The sequence below is a fragment of the Podarcis gaigeae genome, assembly GCF_964106915.1.
Source record: "Podarcis gaigeae genome assembly, chromosome: 11".
Classification (NCBI taxonomy): Eukaryota; Metazoa; Chordata; class Lepidosauria; order Squamata; family Lacertidae; genus Podarcis; species Podarcis gaigeae.
This window is the reverse complement of record NC_139687.1, coordinates 33,978,721-33,996,439: the sequence shown is the minus strand read 5'-3', so window position 1 is coordinate 33,996,439 and position 17,719 is coordinate 33,978,721. Positions and strand designations below refer to the sequence as shown.

The 17,719-nt window shown below is 43.7% G+C and overlaps 1 protein-coding gene and 2 long non-coding RNA genes across 5 annotated transcripts in view; 2 read left to right on the top strand and 1 right to left on the bottom strand.

Moving 5' to 3' along the window:
* Positions 1-17,719, top strand: part of LOC310827398 — a 793,036-nt gene that overhangs the window by 4,512 nt on the left and 770,805 nt on the right. The window contains exon 2 of the long non-coding RNA XR_014556345.1: positions 95-571. This is a non-coding gene — a long non-coding RNA (uncharacterized lncRNA). The remainder of the gene's footprint in view (positions 1-94; positions 572-17,719) is intronic.
* The window catches only part of LOC310827383, a 58,578-nt gene that overhangs the window by 28,425 nt on the left and 12,434 nt on the right, over positions 1-17,719 (bottom strand). The window lies entirely within an intron of this gene.
* The window catches only part of CKMT2 (creatine kinase, mitochondrial 2), a 29,150-nt gene that overhangs the window by 4,533 nt on the left and 6,898 nt on the right, over positions 1-17,719 (top strand). The window contains exons 2-5 of one of the 2 annotated variants that reach the window (XM_083703291.1): positions 7,855-8,056; positions 10,729-10,927; positions 14,171-14,266; positions 14,694-14,915. In XM_083703291.1, the coding sequence (XP_083559417.1) occupies positions 7,905-8,056; positions 10,729-10,927; positions 14,171-14,266; positions 14,694-14,915 (669 nt within the window). In that variant the 5' untranslated portion in view covers positions 7,855-7,904. The remainder of the gene's footprint in view (positions 1-7,854; positions 8,057-10,728; positions 10,928-14,170; positions 14,267-14,693; positions 14,916-17,719) is intronic. The other variant, XM_083703292.1, reaches the window with a different exon arrangement.

Below are 17,719 nucleotides of genomic sequence, written 5' to 3'. Positions count from 1 at the left end.
GGGATTCGAACCACCGACCTTTCGATCGGCAAGTCCTAGGCGCTGAGGCTTTAACCCACAGCGCCACCTGCGTCCCACGACGCAGAGTTTCCAGAAGTTACAGCAAATAAGTCTCTATCTGCTGGCAGTAAAATGAAGATGAAACAGGTTCCAAATGACTTTAAAAGGAAAATAACTTTGTTTCATTTCAGAAAGCTCCATGCAGTATTGGGATTAGTGAATATGCAGGCTTTAAAATCTCCTTTTAGAAAGACTGAACTCACTTGCAGTGAGCCATGACTGCATGACTTCTTGATTGTCCCAGGAAGCAGAAAGAGAGAGAGAGAAAGAATGGGAGGGAGGAAACAAATGGCTGAAGGGAGGTTACTAGCTCCACCTCCACTGGCACCCTGAGCTCAGGTTAACCCTTTCTATGCATGCAGGTGTGAGACAGTAATTGTATATTACAACACTTACAATGGGTTGTGGGAAGGTGGGGAAATGCACTAAGGCAAGGGAAAGAATCCAATCAAGATTTAAAGGGCTGTTTTTGGATATACTCAATATCACATTGAAAGTAACACTTCCTATGGTTGCTTTCTTATATCTCATTTTAAGCAAATAGATAGATAGCAATCCTAAGGAATATCATGGTTTGAATCTCTCAGCAGAAGGGACTGAAGGGCACTTTTGTTAAGGTTCGGCCTTGATAAAATAAAAATACATTGGGAGCAATTAAGAATAACTTGTGCAAGTTTTAGTGGCTAATTGCCAAACTATTGAATGAATTCTATTAAGTCAGCAACTAGTCTTCTGAGTATTTGATTTTCTTTTATTGAACGAACAAGTACTGTCTGCTTTGAAAGCTTGGATCACAGCACAAATCTGCTTGAAGAAATTCTGGAGAAAGGTGAAAGCTTTCAAGTGTGTGACCTTCTACATTGACTGCCCTCCATTCCTTGAAGTTCACATATCAGGCTCAGGTTAAGAAATGTTGCTCTAGAAAAAGCAATTAAATTTGCTCCATGTTTGTGGCAGTCAGCATTAGCTTGAAAGGTCAGTGATAACAAATTAGCAGCAAATCTGTGCACAAAATTAAAATGGTGTGCTTTGTTTAGTCACCAGTGTTCTCTGTTAATTACTCCCACACAAAATCAGCTGCCTCATCTTTCAAATATGTCATGCATTGATCCCTCTTTTAATTCTCTTATAAAATGGAATCGGGGTGCCATAAATGCAGCTGTCTCTGTCCTAACTGATGTGAGTTTCTCCATTGCTGTAGTCAGACACCTTTTGGCATTTTATTGCTAAAAGACCAAGTCACCTTGACTACTATATTATTGGGGCAGGACAGTAACTCCCTGGTAAAGCGCATGCACGCACAAAACCCTGAGATCAATCCCTGGCATTTCCAGGTGGGCAAGTCTGTAAAACACTACTATATGAAACCCAGGAGAAAGCCCAGTCAGCGTGGTAGGCAGCCCTCAGCTTGGTAGACCAATGGCAATGCAATAAAGCAGCTTTCCATCTTCCTAGCCACAACTTGCTTCATCCTGGTTGCAAATGGAACTCTCACAACCTTTAACTATGACCCATTAAGAGACTCTTTGGGAAAGCTGAAGACTCTTGAATACGTGTTGTGTACTGAATTTATTTATGAATGTGTCCGCCCCAGCCACCACATTATGTTTTAGGGAAGCCCCAGGGCAGCTTATAATACAAGTAAAAACCCCCAGATGAACCATATTAATATGGGTCCTCAGGGTTTTTTCAGGGGGAACTCACCAGAACTCAGTTCCAACACCTCTCAGGTAGACGCCATTGGCATTCTAAGAGAAAAAGGGAGCATTCATGGCGAGTTCCAGTACCTCTTTTTCTAGAAAAATAGCACTGTGGGTCCCTGTGAATTAGCTGAAAAGGCGGGAGAGGTTCATATTGCTGGGAGAACTCACCCAGATAGAACTTCCAGCTGTTCGTGATCAAAGAGGTCTAAGAAATAGTCCTCTGTCCAGAGTAGGATTGAACCATCTTCTAAAATAGGCAGCTTAATGGTGCAACTCTTCTCATCTCTCTGCAGAAGTAAGTTCTGTTGAGTTCAATGGGCGGCATTCCCAGGTACAGGACAGCACCCTCTGTGTCTGGCAGGACTCAACCCCACAGCATGACATCAGACAGGATTTCATTACTGTTGCTGCCAAGCTCCAGCCAAAGAAAGTGTCTTATAGGGAAACCAGCCAGACCAGCAAATGTGCCTCTTAATGGCAGTAGTGCACAGTGGATCATGTCATACTGGCTGAGTCCTGTAAGAATTTCCAAGTCAGGCTTGTTCTGGTCAGAGCAATAACCAACAAGGCTGCTATGTTTTCCTGTAAGAGACCACCTTTGCTCCTCTAACCTGACTGGAGCATCTGGTATTACCTAGTTTGGTAGAGCCATAACTTTGATAGATGTGCTAAGTTATCCATGTATCCCACAACGGGGTGAGAAGTCTAAATAGGATTGCCAGGTTCCAGGTTAGAGACAATAACATGATTTCAACCAGGGTTGTGCTCTCTCTGCTTGGATTCAGATTTGGAATATGGAAAGGAGGAAGGAAGCTATTATCACATGGAATAATGTACAGAATTGCCTTGTCCTCAGCATCATGCTCACTGTGCTGTTGCTCTTGCTCAAATTCCTTGCATTCAGTGTTCCTCTGTGGGAAAAGGCTGCATGGAACGTGCAGGTTATACACATTAAGGGTCTCTCCATGTGTTCAGTGTACAAGTTCCCAGACTAAGTGAAAAGCTGCATGAGACATTTTCATACAGTAGGTCTTAATATAAGGCTATTAGCTTGGTGGAAAATCAAGGGCAATATTTCCTTTCCAATTTCCCCTTCCAGATGCTAGGAGTATGGATAAAGACAAAGCTGTCAGTCTGAAAAAAACATGCCATTGAGACATTGGGCATCGTTTTGTTATGTATTTGAGGCATTAGTGCTAGGATGACACATCATTGGCCTCTGCTGTAGGGCATCAGGATATGTCACAGTAAAAGCAAACAAAACACATTCAGTTCAGCAGTATTGTCTAGGCTGCTCTCCAAGAGTAATGGGATTTAATATAATAACTTCCACTTGCAGTAAAATAAAGCAGGGAAGTTAATAAAGGCACCAGCAATGTGAGAAATTATACTGCAGATTCACATTGCACTCAGCAGCGGGGGGGAAATACAGCACACAAAGACCCACAACTTTTCTGAAACCCAACTCTGACTACCAGGAAATAGTTCCTGGGAAAAGTATAGACAGCGCAGAGGCTCAGAAGTAAAACAGAATTGCACTAGGCAAAGAGTTGTGGCTGACACCTGCAGCACCCTTAACTAACTACAGTTCCCAGGATTCTTTGGGGGAAGCCGTGACTCTTTGAAGTGGCACTATACTGCTTCAAATGTGCATCGCCGATGGGGCCAGAGTATTATTGTGGCTCCATACTTCGAATCACAGAACTGTAGAGTTGGAAAGGACCAATAGGAATATTTTGCCTAATGTGGGGCTCAAACCCACGACCCAGAGATAAAGAGTCTTATGCTCTACCAACTGAGCTATCCCAGAACTGAGTAATGCATGCTCTTTATAACACCTAAACAGAACCCTCATTGAAGGGCATTCTAATGAATGAGTATAGGTTGCAAAGTGGACCCTCAGTCATGCTGCTGCCCTCCCAATATGCATTCATTCTAGACACACACATATACAACATCTGCAACAGATTTATGGCTGTGTGCATTCTGATGAAATAGTTATCGTGCAAAAGTATTGAAATTACCACATCTGAAAGGAACTTTAGAATCCCCCCACTTACACCCCTTCGTTCCCCCGCCTCTCATTCCCCACAAGCTTGCCTACTCTCATCCTCCTTTGTGTTCTCCACCCACTCCTGTCGTTCTGTGCCTTCTGTTATGCATGCCTCTTATATGGGAACATGTACTAATTTTAGATGCTAGTTAAGAGCCAAGGTTGATGAAACTAGCATAGGGGTGAGAGCAAAGGCAGCTCAGCTTGCTCCAGGATCAGGTGTTCTATCAGTTAATGTCACTGGAGGTTAAGGGCACATGGGATAAGCCACTGGGAAAAGCAGGACTGAAAGGGCTACCAGCTAGTAGAAATGTTTGAAAATCCAAGGCGTGTGAATTAGATTTATGCACAGCAGATAATGTCTTAAATAAGACCACAACTGCAAGTGAATTTCAAAACCAGGTCATTGTAACACCAAATAACCTGAATAAGGGAATGAATCACACATTGTTTTCTAACACAGAAACCCCCCCCCCTACTGAATTTAACCGTATCTTCAGTACGGTGGAGTGTTGGTGTGAAATGGTTTCTGTGAACTAGAGCCTTTTCCATGTAAACCACATCTGGACACGGGGTGAGGGGGTACAGCAATGACACCCAGTAAGGCTTTTTACAAATAATGTGATCCTCTACCCTAACGTTTAGACTTTTAAAGCAAACATCTTGTTGATATCATTGAAGCTTTTGCCATTTCCACATTGCAATTTTCTGATCTATCCAGCTCACTGTATGAAAGGGCTTCAAGGTGTAAAAATAATAAGTCAGCCAGTCAATCAATCACTGCTAGTACAATGTACATGATGACTGTGTCACATTCCATTACTTTAAGGAATGGGTGGGATATGAAAACAACTTTTCATGCAGTGCCTCCTTGCCAACAGAAATGGCATGAGCTAGCTAAACATGACAGACCGTCTGATGCCATTAATGTTACCTGTGACTTGATGGAATATCCTACATTCAACAGGGGCAATGCATGGCTTATTTTTATGAAGATCATTGTCTTGTTCTATTTTCTTAATTTTGACAAATCACCAGTCTAAGAAAATACACTAGAAGGCACAATCCCTTGACAGAATAAAAATGCAATATATATCATTCAGAACAGAAGCAATTCCAGCAATTTCATACCCCTTGGTATGACAGTATTTCTTGACCCTCATGGCTATTTTGAAGTCACAAGAATTAGGGACTTCTATTAACTGCAGTAAGCATTTAGAGATGGGCTCCCCCAAGCTCAAAATGGCCTGAGATTTCAGTGAGCCTTTTGCTATGGACCTTAAAGTGGACCTTAAAGGCTGTGTTCAATTAACTAATTTAATTTTGAATGTGAAACTAGACACTGGTATCCTATCACCCTCTAGCATAAGCCCTTTGAACTTTATAAAGATGCATGTGTTCGATGGTGGGAAGAGGGTTTCTGCTTGCTCTAAAGCAGGTCTCGGGATATGAGCCTGAATATCCTCTTAAAAAGCTATTATTTATCTACCACAGCAGTGGTTCTCAACCTGTGGGCTTCAGTCCCCCGGGGGCCTGCAGAAATATCCCAAGGGGTCCATGAAGCAGGTGACAGCAACCAGTGGAGGCAAGGGGGGCACCTCCAGCAACTTCTGAGTAAATTCCCAATGGACGCTCTCCCATTGCCAAACTCTTGTTTTATCACAGTCCAGCAGGTGAAGCGGCCATCACTTCTGCCTGGCCACAGCACCACCACGGACTCAGCTGCCACACACAAATGTACACACACAGAAAAGGATCAGCTGAACTAAAAGTGAAGGATGAGCTTCTTCCTTCACTGCTAGCTGAGCTTATACCCACCCACCGCGATTCAAACATTCTCAGCCTACTGATAGAAAAACGCAAGCCAGGCAATGCAGTATTATGCAGCGTACAACTGAACCCACATGCACGTTCAACACTTGTATATATTCGGATGCTGCTACAGACTGCAGGGTTACAAATATGCAAAAGGAATACACTCATTAAGCCTGCACATACCTTAGATCTAAAGTGTAAAAGAGTCCCTACCCAAAAGCAATGTGCCACAGACCAAGCAAAAAAAGAGAGCAAAAGAAAAGAAAGAGGCGGCATATATGACCAAAAAGCATAACACAAAGTCAAGGATCAGAGATCTCTGCCTTCTGCAAGAGCTAAATGTTTCTCTTAAAATCTTACACCAGCCAAGCAACCATCTCTTAGTCTTTCCCATTCCTTAGCCCATGGTCCAGCAAAGCACAAGTCTGATCTTTGAAAACATTGAGGAGCAAAGAGGTGTCCCATTGGAGCTTGTGGAATAACCAACTATTGAAAATCTGGGGTTTAAGTACAGTTTGGAGCCAACTATTCTCTACTGAGAGCGGAGGGGAATGCTGGTTGAGTGAATAGTGTAATACCCTTATTCCTTTGAACAATTACTTATTTCCTGTATTTTTATCCTTTTGTTTACTCCAATAGGTTTGAAGTTGAAGGGACATGAACCTAGTCAGCAATGGCTAACTGGCGTTGCAATGAATAAAAAGTGAATTAATTTAAAAGTGTCACTGAAGTTCAGAGTAGTTTTTTTCTCATTATTTATTGTCTTAACGAATGGAGCCTAAAATTAAAACAATTACTAAGGGGTGTGTGTCCATGAATTATTTTGAGGTTAAAAGGGAGCTGTCGTACTCCTGAAGTTTGGGAACCTTTGGGCTATAGTAAAAGGTAAAGGTACCCCTGCCCATATGGGCCAGTCGTGTCCGACTCTTAAGAGGCCGAGGGCCAGCACTGTCTGGAGACACTTCTGGGTCACGTGCCCAGCGTGAAGAAGCTGCTCTGGCGAGCCAGCACCAGCGCAACACAGGGAAACGCCGTTTACCTTCCCGCTATAAAGCGGTACCTATTTATCTACTTGCACTTAGGAGTGCTTTCAAACTGCTAGGTGGGCAGGAGCTGGGACCGAAAGACGGGAGCTCACCCCACCGCGTGGATTCGAACTGCCGACCATGCGATCGGCAAGCCCTAGGCGCTGAGGTTTAACCCACAGCACCACCCGCGTCCCTAACTGGACTATAGTAACTGCTGCTAAATGATGAGGTTCGGAGCACAGTGCATACATGCATTACAGCTTCTGTCACCTTGGAATGGGCTATAATGTACCCAGAATACATGGGTCTCTAACAAAATACAAGGCAGCTACTCTGTGATTACAGCAAAGGAACAATAGGTGGGCAAAGTAGGATGATATTCTTAATCCATCTTGACAACTGGGTTTCTAAAATAGAGGCCAGCCAGTCCTGAAAATTCAGGTATGAATACCCCTCCCTCGAAGCACTATAAAACTAGGCTACAAGAGGACAGTTGCTTTTTGCTTCTCTCTTTCTCTCTGTATACTTTTATGGTTTAGGGACCACAGCCACTTATTTAATAGCTGCTTCTGAGATAATTGTAGATCACAAAAAAATCACAGTAGCTCGAAACCATGAAAGAAAAAATTGAAGAAGTAGGTTTGCTACTGTTGCCTGTGTTTTAAGCCAAACATTTCTACTGAACTGCTGGAATTATTGACGTGCCTCTTTTCCTTTGTTCAATAGGTCAGTGCTTCTTCTTAGTGATTAAACCCTGATATATGAATGTGCATGTCTGGAATGCAGAGACGAGTTTTCAAATGATATTTGCACTGAGGACTAATGGAAACTGGCATTTGCCACTGCACAGACCTACACAACAAAAGAAAACCACTGATACTGAAACATATTTCAACAAATTGGTAAATGAAAAAAGCTAACAGTGAGGGGAATCATAAAGGAGAAAGTGCTGAGATAGCCAGGATGGACCCTTTAATGGACTGGGTCCTGGCTAACTTGGCACTTTCTTCTTTATGATCCCCGCCATTCCAATATTTAAGTTCAAAACTAACAACTTGAGTTGGGCTTGTAGAAGACAAGACTAGGTTTGAAACATCTGAGACTTCTGCTAAATACGTGCCTGCCTCCATAAAACAATCAACCACTTGGCCTCATTGTCACCGTTTTCATATTATTACTTATGTACCTATTTCAGCTCTCATTGCAGATTTGTGTGCGTCTTCCAAAACTAATAGGTGACAAAAGATGGCCAGTACCTTTTCACGTTTCCTGGCTGGTCGAAGAACTGCAGTTCTCTTTGCAACAGTTAGTACCGGAGCGTTGACCACCGGATACCTGCTGAATAAGCAAAATGTGAAAGCTGGATCCTTTCACAGACAAAGACTATTTCCTCCAAGGTAAATATTTTGATTCAAATCATTGATGAACAAGTGTTGGCGCCTGTTGTTTGAAGGGCCTAAGTGTCTCCACTGAATACTATTTAGCAGTAAAGAGAAAAACAAGGCTGTTGAGTGGGAAGAGAGCCCAAGAAGCAAAGGTGTTGAGGAAAGCAGGTGAGAAGGTTGAAGAAGGAGGACAGAACTAGCAATGGACTTAGGTCACAGCTGCACCATACATTTAAGTGGTGGGTTTTTTTCCTTTAAAAATGTTTAGGGCTACTCTCATTTTGACTCAAGAAATCACCATTTTATAGTTCAAATCGGGGCAAATAAATACAGTAAATGGACAAAAGTACAAAGATTCACAAAATGTTTAGGGGTTTGCGTACGTCTGCGTACCCCCCCCCCAAAAAAGCACTGCATTTAAGTCACACAGGTATACCACCTTAACAGGCATGGCTCTTTCCTCTCCCCGAAGAATCCTGAAGACTGCAGTTTACTGCTCACAGAACTACAGTTCCCAGCATCCTTAAGAAACTTCATTTCCCAGGATTCCTTGGGGGAGGCCACATGCTTTAAATGCATGGCTCGGAGTTCTAGAAGACCTGCTACCTGCCATCTGGCATTTTCCCACTTGCCCAGGGAGCACGGGGCCCTGACTGACTCCAGCTACAAAAGCTGCGTTTGCTGAAGTGGCCAGAGACCATCTTGGCTTTGTCTTAGTGCAGACCCTGGTTGTCGAGCCTGAGCTGCCACAGCCACCGCCCACAATGAACTACCATGGGCAGGATTTGCCGCAACAGCAGCAGATATATTCTATGCTTACGATAATATTTTATTCTCTTGTTAATTTTACTGTTTAAATGTGCATTTTGTATTTGACATGGGACTCAGCTAGATTGGGAAAGAAAATGTGTTTTATATTATTTGTATGTGCATTTTAACACTGTGATACCAGGTGGTGCTGTGGAGTCCCATTTTTGCCAACCCGATTTCTCATACGAAGTTTACAACGCATTTAACTGAAACGCTTCTTTAATGTGTCTAGATCCAGCCTTACTTTAGTAATGTTTTATTTTGAATTTTTTTAAGATAACATTTTAGTTTTCAGGTAATTATGTTGCTTTGAATGTATACTTAATTTATTGAGTAATGTTTTATTTTGAACTGTTTTGTTTTATGTTTTTATGTATGTTGTAAACCACTTAGGGGTTTCCCCCCTGAAAATATAAAGCAGTATAGAAATGACCCGGAATAATAATTATAATTATAATAATTATTATTAAAGCATAAAGTGATCTGAATGGGGCAATAGAGGCTGAACTTCCCAAACTGATTTGCGTTTGAGGGGCACACAGAACACAGCAAGCTAGAGTCATAAAGGTACCCCTGACCATTAGGTCGAGTCGCGGACGACTCTGGAGTTGCGGTGCTTATCTCGCTCTATAGGCAGAGGGAGCCGGCGTTTGTCCGCAGACAGCTTCGGGGTCCTGTGGCCAGCATGACTAAGCTGCTTCCGGCGAACCAGAGCAGCACACGGAAACGCCGTTTACCTTCCCGCTGGAGTGGTACCTATTTATCTACTTGCACTTTGACATGCTTTTGAACTGCTAGGTGGGCAGGAGCTAAGACCGAACAACGGGAGCTCACCCCGTCACGGGGATTCGAACCGCCAATCTTCCGATCAGCAAGCCCAAGGCTCAGTGGTTTAGACCACAGCGACACCCGCTGCTCCTTATAATAAGCAGGTGTCATTTTTAAACTCTCCCTTCCACAGAGATTCCCGTGGAACTAATTATAATAAATCTCCCTCTTCCTTATGAATGATATTATTTACTTCATTTATCACTCATTTTCCTTCCAATGAGTTCATCCCATTTTACAGGGAGGCTAGGCCACAAGTGGATGGCTGGCCCATGATCGCTTAATGAGCTTCATGGTTGACCAGGGACTTGAATGAGATTCTTCCCCAGCCCTGATCCATTAGGTCAACCCAGCCTTCACCAATCTAGTACCCCTTCCCCCGACTGTTTGAACTACAACTCCCATTGGCCTCAACTAGCAATGGTTGGGGATGATGGGAGTTCTGGTCCCAAACATCTGGATGGCAATAAATTGACCAACCTGCTCTAAACATTACAGCAAGCTGGTTCACTTCCGTAATATCTCTAACAAGTGTCAAAACAGTAATGAAAAAGTTATGTAAATGTTGTGAGTGGATACATTTCCAGGAATCCTAGGTGAGCTACATTGATTAATACCAGCTGCAGATTCATCTCATTAAATTTACTTGCACTTTAATTTTGCAGATTAACACAAAAAAATATAAAATTCTGAAGGTCATTTGTTTCCTTTCCATCTGCCGAAGTGCTTCCGTCCACTACTGAAACTGTCTCTGTGGTTTCAGCTGGAAGCCAGCATTCCCCTGGGGAAGCACAGTATGTTTGCTTCCCCTACAGATTGTATAAGCCAACAAGCAGCCACACTTCCCAGTTCCCTGCCATTTTCTTCAAACCATAACATATTCACAGTGTGCTTTCTTTTTTCTTTTTCTTTTGCTAGAGGCATAAAAGCAGATAGGCAAGTAGGATGCCAATTCTGCCCACCTTCCCTGATATGAACTTGAAAATGTAACCAAAGACTGCAGATCAACATGAATGCTTTACATTCCTTTTCTATTCTTTTACCAGCGCAGACTTCCCTGATCTTCGTAAGCACAACAACTGCATGGCTGAATGCCTCACTCCAGCAATCTATGCCAAACTGAGGGACAAGATGACTCCCAATGGCTACACGCTGGATCAGTGCATCCAAACTGGTGTTGACAATCCTGGTCACCCTTTCATCAAAACGGTCGGCATGGTTGCAGGAGATGAAGAATCTTATGAGGTTAAGATTTTCTATTATATGCTGCCATCCACTTGTTTAGTTTGTACATTTACTAGATGAAACAGTTAGATAAACACAGATTCTGCACGCAGGGTGTAGTTTTAAAGGAAAACAGGACACTAGAGTGTACACAAAACACAAGGCATATGGATAATGATGGTAGTTGTTTCTCTTCCTTGTGGGATTGTTTCCCCCCTAAGCGGGAAGTTCAGTGAAGAGAAAACACCATTAAAGGCACCCTCTGTATAATAATATCCAGGATAATAAATGCAGGCACAGAAGACAATATTTTATTTGCCTCCTGTAGCTGTCTTGTCTCTTGCTGGTAAATTCAGCTTGAGGTAAAAAAGTGGAACCGTTGTTCACTAAATTGAATGAAGCAGAAATTCTGCTGTAAAAATGTCAAAACAGTGTCTCACACACACACTCCTATACATAGACAGCTATCAACATGGCGTAACCAAGGAGGCAAAGGGGGACAGCTGCCCTCCCCAGATCAAGTAAAACAATAGAGATACAGTAGTACCTCTGGTTGCGAATGGGATCTGTTCTGGAGCCCCGTTCTCAACATGAGCAGAATGCAATCGGCGTCTGCGTGTGTCGCCACTTCTGCACATGCGTGTGACGTCATTTTGCGCGTCTGCGCATGCACAAGCAGCAAAACCCGGAGGTGACCCTTTCCGGGACTTCCAGGTCGCTGCGGTACGTATCCTGAAAGTACGTAACATGAAGAGGATGTAACAAGAGGTATGACTGTACTTAACTAACTGGCCAATCAACTAACTAACTATCCCCCCAACGAAAGTCCTGCCCCCCCCAACAAAAATCCTGGCTATGCCCACAGCTATCAACAACAACAAAATCGACCTCACCAGGAAGCTAGCCTGGCTATTCCAGGAACTGAATCCAGGAACTAGAAGGGTCTCAGGCATACAGCGTATCTCCCCCCTCCCCAAAAAAAATCAGCCAAATGAGCAAAACACAGGCAGGATTTTCTCCCTACATTTCTTATTTTCCCCTTTCTATTTTAGGCTAGTTTCTAAGGGGCTTTAAAAACTATTTTAGAAGGGCATCCATGAAGTTCACAACAGTTGTTTAGGATATGTCACACTTGAAAACAGTCTCTTAACAATTGTCAGCACCCTTAACGAATGACAGTTCCCAAGATTCTTTGGAGGAAGTGGCAAAAGAGTGCTTTAAATATATGTGAACTGAGGCACAATGCACCCAAATATCCTGTCACTTTAACAAAAATCTTCAAAATCTTAAGAGTATTGATCTGAAATGACCTACTTTCTTGCGTCAAAATATAGCATGCTGATAACAGAATAAGTAGAATATTGTTATTGGGTAGGAGGTTTTGTGGTATATGGGGGGAAACCTAGGCATAATTCTGGGGCACAATGCAGCTCTTCTCCAGACTGCGACCAAACAGTCAGAGCAGATTTTAAATCCTACAAGAGGAAACAATAAAGGTTCTGGAGAAAACAGTGGAGATGGAGGCTGTGTCAGGTGTTCCCTAATATTTAAACTGCCACTGCCAGACATACTGGCTAATTAGTATAATCAGAAGCAGAAGTTAGTGATAGGAACTATAATTTTGTACAAGGCTGGAAAAGATTTGCCCCACTATAGTGATAACATTCTCTAGAAACTATTTATTAATTTCTTTCTCTCTTTACTTTTGATCTCAGCATTAGTGCTGTATATATTAAATGAAATTCAGGGTCTTTTTCTCTCTCTCACTCCCCCCCCCACTCCTCGCACAAACAAGCTACACTAGTTCCATTCTTCCCAGATTTGAAGAGCAAATCATCAGGCTAACAAGCCCAGAAGCCAATTGGAGATAGATAGATAGATATTAATAATAATAATAATAATAATAATAATAATAATAATAATAATAATACTTATTATTATTATTTATTATTTGTACTCCGCCCATCTGGCTGGGTTTCCCCAGCCACTCTGGGCGGCTTCCATAGAAACCAAAAATACACTAAAATATCACACATTAAAAACTTCCCTGAACAGAGCTGCCTTAAGATGTCTTCTGAATGTCAGGTAGTTATTTATCGCTTTGACATCTGATGGGAGGGCGTTCCACAGGGCGGGAGCCACTACCGAGAAGGTCCTCTGCCTGGTTCCCTGTAGCTTTGCTTCTCGCAATGAGGGAACCGTCAGAAGGCCCTCGGCGCTGGACCTCAGTGTCCGGGCAGAACGATGGGGGTGGAGACGCTCCTTCAGGTATACTGGGCCGAGGCAGTTTAGGGCTTTAAAGGTCAACACCAGCACTTTGAATTGTGCTCGGAAACGTACTGGGAGCCAATGTAGGTCTTTCAAGACTGGTGTTATGTGGTCTTGGCGGCCGCCCCCAGTCACCAGTCTAGCTGCTGCATTCTGGATTAGTTGTAGTTTCCGAGTCACCTTCAAAGGTAGCCCCATGTAGAGCGCATTGCAGTAGTCCAAGCGTTAAAAAGAAAAAGCACAAAAATCAATTACAGAACAGCAACATCTACTAAAACAATGAAGTTAGTCTGGAATAAGGTTCACATCTCCCCAATGCCTGCCAGAACTATAAACCCTAAATAAGTGAATCTCCTGAATATTCCTATTTTGGGAAAACGAAAAAAATTCCTTCCAGTAGCACCTTAAAGACCAACTAAGTCAGTTCTTGGTATGAGCTTTCGTGTGCATGCACACTTCTTCAGATACACACTTCCTATTTTGGGAGTTTCATAAAAAGGATGCTACCACCACTAAGAATGCCATGCCCCTTGTGCCAGCCAAACTTTTCACTGGACAATGTTGGCCCCTGGATTTCAACAGGACTTACTTTCTAGTAAGTATGCTAATGACTGCAGCCTTAATTTTAGAAGACAATCTCTGTCCTGATCTTATCAGTACAGCCCTGCTTAAAAGCCAAAGGAAAAAAATAGGAACCTGATTTACTTGTCACAATTTTTCTTTCCATGGGCTTGACACATAACATATCAAAGTTCTGTCTTTCTCCCCAATATTCCTTTCCCATCACTTCCTTTATTTCTTTGTCTCTGTGTAGCTCTTTCCCCTTAGATAGGTTTGTGGAATGGTTCAAAAAAGTGAGGAGAATTAAAACATATCAATTGCAAATACACAAAAGAGATGTAACCACCAAAGTGAATCGATAATAATAATAATAATAATAATAATAATAATAATAATAATAATGATGATGATGAATATATGCCATTGACTCTACAGGAATTTGCTGAAATTTTTGACCCAGTTATCAAATTAAGACACAATGGCTATGATCCAAAAGTAATGAAGCATCACACTGACCTGGACTCTTCCAAGGTAGGTACAATTTAGGACCAATGTAAGAAATGTTATCTGCAGAGAAAAGGGGCTGAGAATAATTATGAGAGTATATTGCCATGGATAGAATTAGCATCTGTGTACTTGTTTTCCAAGTAATATTTCTTACAACACATAGGACAGTGCTAGATTAACATTATCAGGTGTCTGCCTCAAATAACTGATTTTGAATTAATGCCAAAGAACAGAAAATGATTTATTTCATGTATTACTGTTGAATTTTTACTCCCAGGCAGAAGTGCTTGTGGGATTTTTCTGCCTCAGGTATCAAAAATCCTTGGTCAGTCTTGGGTACTTCACTTGGAGATGGGGAGCATCATTTGCTGTTCTCAGGCAGAACAATGTATTTTAGCCAGTCCTAGATAGCCCTTTCTGTGACACGAACTCCCTTTTGTGTGTGGATCAGATCACCCATGGGCAATTTGATGAACGCTACGTCTTATCATCCCGTGTACGCACTGGCCGTAGTATTCGGGGGCTGAGCCTACCGCCTGCCTGCTCCCGGGCAGAGAGGAGAGAAGTAGAGAATGTTGTAGTCACTGCTTTGGCTGGACTGAAAGGAGATCTCTCTGGGAAGTATTATAGCCTGACCACAATGTCTGAGAAAGAACAGCAGCAACTTATCGATGTAAGTACAATGCCCAGCCTGGAGGTTTAAAGGGAATGTATGCCGCTTCCTTTTGCATACAGATGTTTTATGCACAGATAATTAGGCTATTGTTAATGTTGCATGTGAATCCTAAACGCCTAAAAATAGGCTGGAAAAAGTCTGAGAGGGCCTGAAATATTGCAAAAGGCTTAAGCTTAGGTATACCAAATGAAAGGTCTCTGTTTTGTTTGAACGATTATATTTAGGACCAATTTCGATATTTAAATAAAAATATAGTGACAGTCTGCATTTTTTATTTATTTAGTGCCAGTCTAGATATGTAAATGTGAATTGTTTTCCTTCATTTTTAAAATAAAAAGCCTGATGTGCAGTGGAAGAGTGAGGTGGGAAAACAGTTTAGCGCTTTTCTCAATTCAAAAAACATTCTCTTGCTCCCCCCCCCCCCAGCCCCTGCATATAAACTTTCTCCCTGTAGATCTCCCTTGGGCAGACAAATGGCAGGAAATGAAAGGGTTAAGCACCACCCTCAATCTTCCACTCACTTCTGAGGTTGCCTTTTAGTCCAAACCCCAAATTGGGGGCGGGGGCTGGTCCTTTGGGGCAAATGGGGCAGTGCCTCACCAACCGCAGTTTGCCCCCACTTGCCTGCCTTACCTCTTACAAGCCACCAGCCCCCTCCCCCTTAGTCTTCGTTTTGCCCTTGTAGAACACAGCAGGGAAGAGGATGGTGACAAAACAAATAGTTGGCTCTTCCTGTCACTTGCTCTGGCTCCACCTACTGTTGCCCTCTCTGCTTTCTGCCCCACCAATCCCAATGGGCACCAGCCACCATGTGTTTATGGGAGTGAAACCCCGGAGCTGTGCTGCATCTAGTATCTCCCTAGCCCAATGAATGACTTCCCTTCCAGAAAGTAAAAATGTGGATTTTGAAAAAAAGAGTTTTTGAGCTTTTTTTAAAAGGAAATTTGCCAAATTCTACACTACCAACATGGGCTGCCATGCGTCCAGACTTCCCTGGACATTTCAGCGATTTTCGCCCGGGTGCTGATTACAACAGAAATTCCAGGCGTATGACAACCCTATTAGATGGTGATGATTATATTCACCCATATTTGTAAGTAATAGGAATGCTTACAATATGGTGATGTGTAAAGCAACATTAAAAATCACATCCTTGGTACTATTATCGTTCTGGGTGATATTCAATGAAGTCATACCCATTAAAATAATGGACTTGCATTACTTGGAGTGACATTGGATCTCACCCATTATGTCTATACTTCAGGGAGCAACAAGTGAATTGGTGTTGCATTGGACACCTTTACCTTGATTCCGAGTAATCTGTATAGAAGTAGAAACTTGTTGTTGTGCAAACCATGACATTTTCATCCAGCTGTCCACATGCCTCTAACTGAGGTATTTTTATTTTAAAGGTGATGGTACTGTAAATCAGGGAATACTGTAAAAAAGCAGCACTGGATTTAATTTATACCTATTGCGTTCTCATGTACCTTGGTAACCTGTGCAGTGAAAAAATATGTACACCTAAAACTGCATTAAAGGGTGTATACATGAATGTCCTAATACAGTGGTGCCTCGCAAGACGAAATTAATTCGTTCCGCAAGTCTTTTCGTCTTGCGAGTTTTTCGTCTTGCGAAGCACGGTTTCCCATAGGAATGCATTGAAAATCAATCAATGCGTTCCTATGGAAACCGCCTTCAGACCAGGTTTGGGGACAGTCTGTCCCCCGACCTCTTCTGAAGGCCGACGTGGGGGGGCGAAAGTCTTTGCTTCCCCCCCCCTTCCCGGGACAGCGGAGACTTCTCCGCTGTCCGGGGCGATCTTAAAATGCTGGCGGGTGGCAGCGCTGCCGCCCGCCGGCATTTTAAAATCCCCCGGGAAGGCAGGCAGGGGGGACAAAGACTTTTGCCCCCCACCCGCCTTCAGAAGAGGTCCAGAGGGCTCTCCAAGCTGCGAATAGCAGCCTGCTGCCCCGCGCGAGGGGCAGACATTCGCAGCTTGGGGAGCCCTGCAGGACTTCCCCGCAGGGCTCTCCAAGCTGCGGATAGCAGCCTGCTGCCCCGCGCGAGGGGCGCTCTTAAGCAGAGCGCCCCTCACGCGGCGCAGACATTCGCAGCTTGGGGAACCCTGCAGGACTTCCCCGCAGGGCTCTCCAAGCGGCGAATGTCGGCCCCGCGCGAGGGGCGCTCTGCTTAAGAGCGCCCCTCGCGCGGGGCAGCAGGCTGCGCACCTTCCCCTCTGTTCCCGGACCTGTCCTGAAGGCTTGCGGTGGGAGGAGGGCTTTCCACCCCACCGCCAACATTCAGAATGCTGTTCTGAATGTGGCGGTGGGGAGGAAAAACCCTCCTCCCACCGCAAGCCCCGGGAACAGAAGAGAAGCGCTGCGCACCTTCCCCTCTGTTCCCGGACCTGTCCTGAAGGCTTGCAGTGGGAGGAGGGCTTTCCTCCCCACCGCCAACATTCAGAATGCTGTTCTGAATGTTGGCGGTGGGGAGGAAAAACCCTCCTCCCACCGCAAGCCCCGGGAACAGAGGAGAAGCCCTTCGCGCCTTCCCCTCTGTTCCCGGACCTCCCACCGCAAGCCTTAGGACAGGTCCGGGAACAGAGGAGAAGGCGCGCTGCGCTTCCCCACTGTCCCCGGAGATTTCCCTATGGGCTTTCGTCTTGCGAAGCAAGCCCATAGGGAAATTCGTCTTGCGAAGCCGCTAAAAAATCGGAAAACCCTTTTGTCTTGCGGGTTTTTCGTTTAGCGAGGCATTCGTCTTGCAGGGCACCACTGTAAACTCTAGACACACAAAAC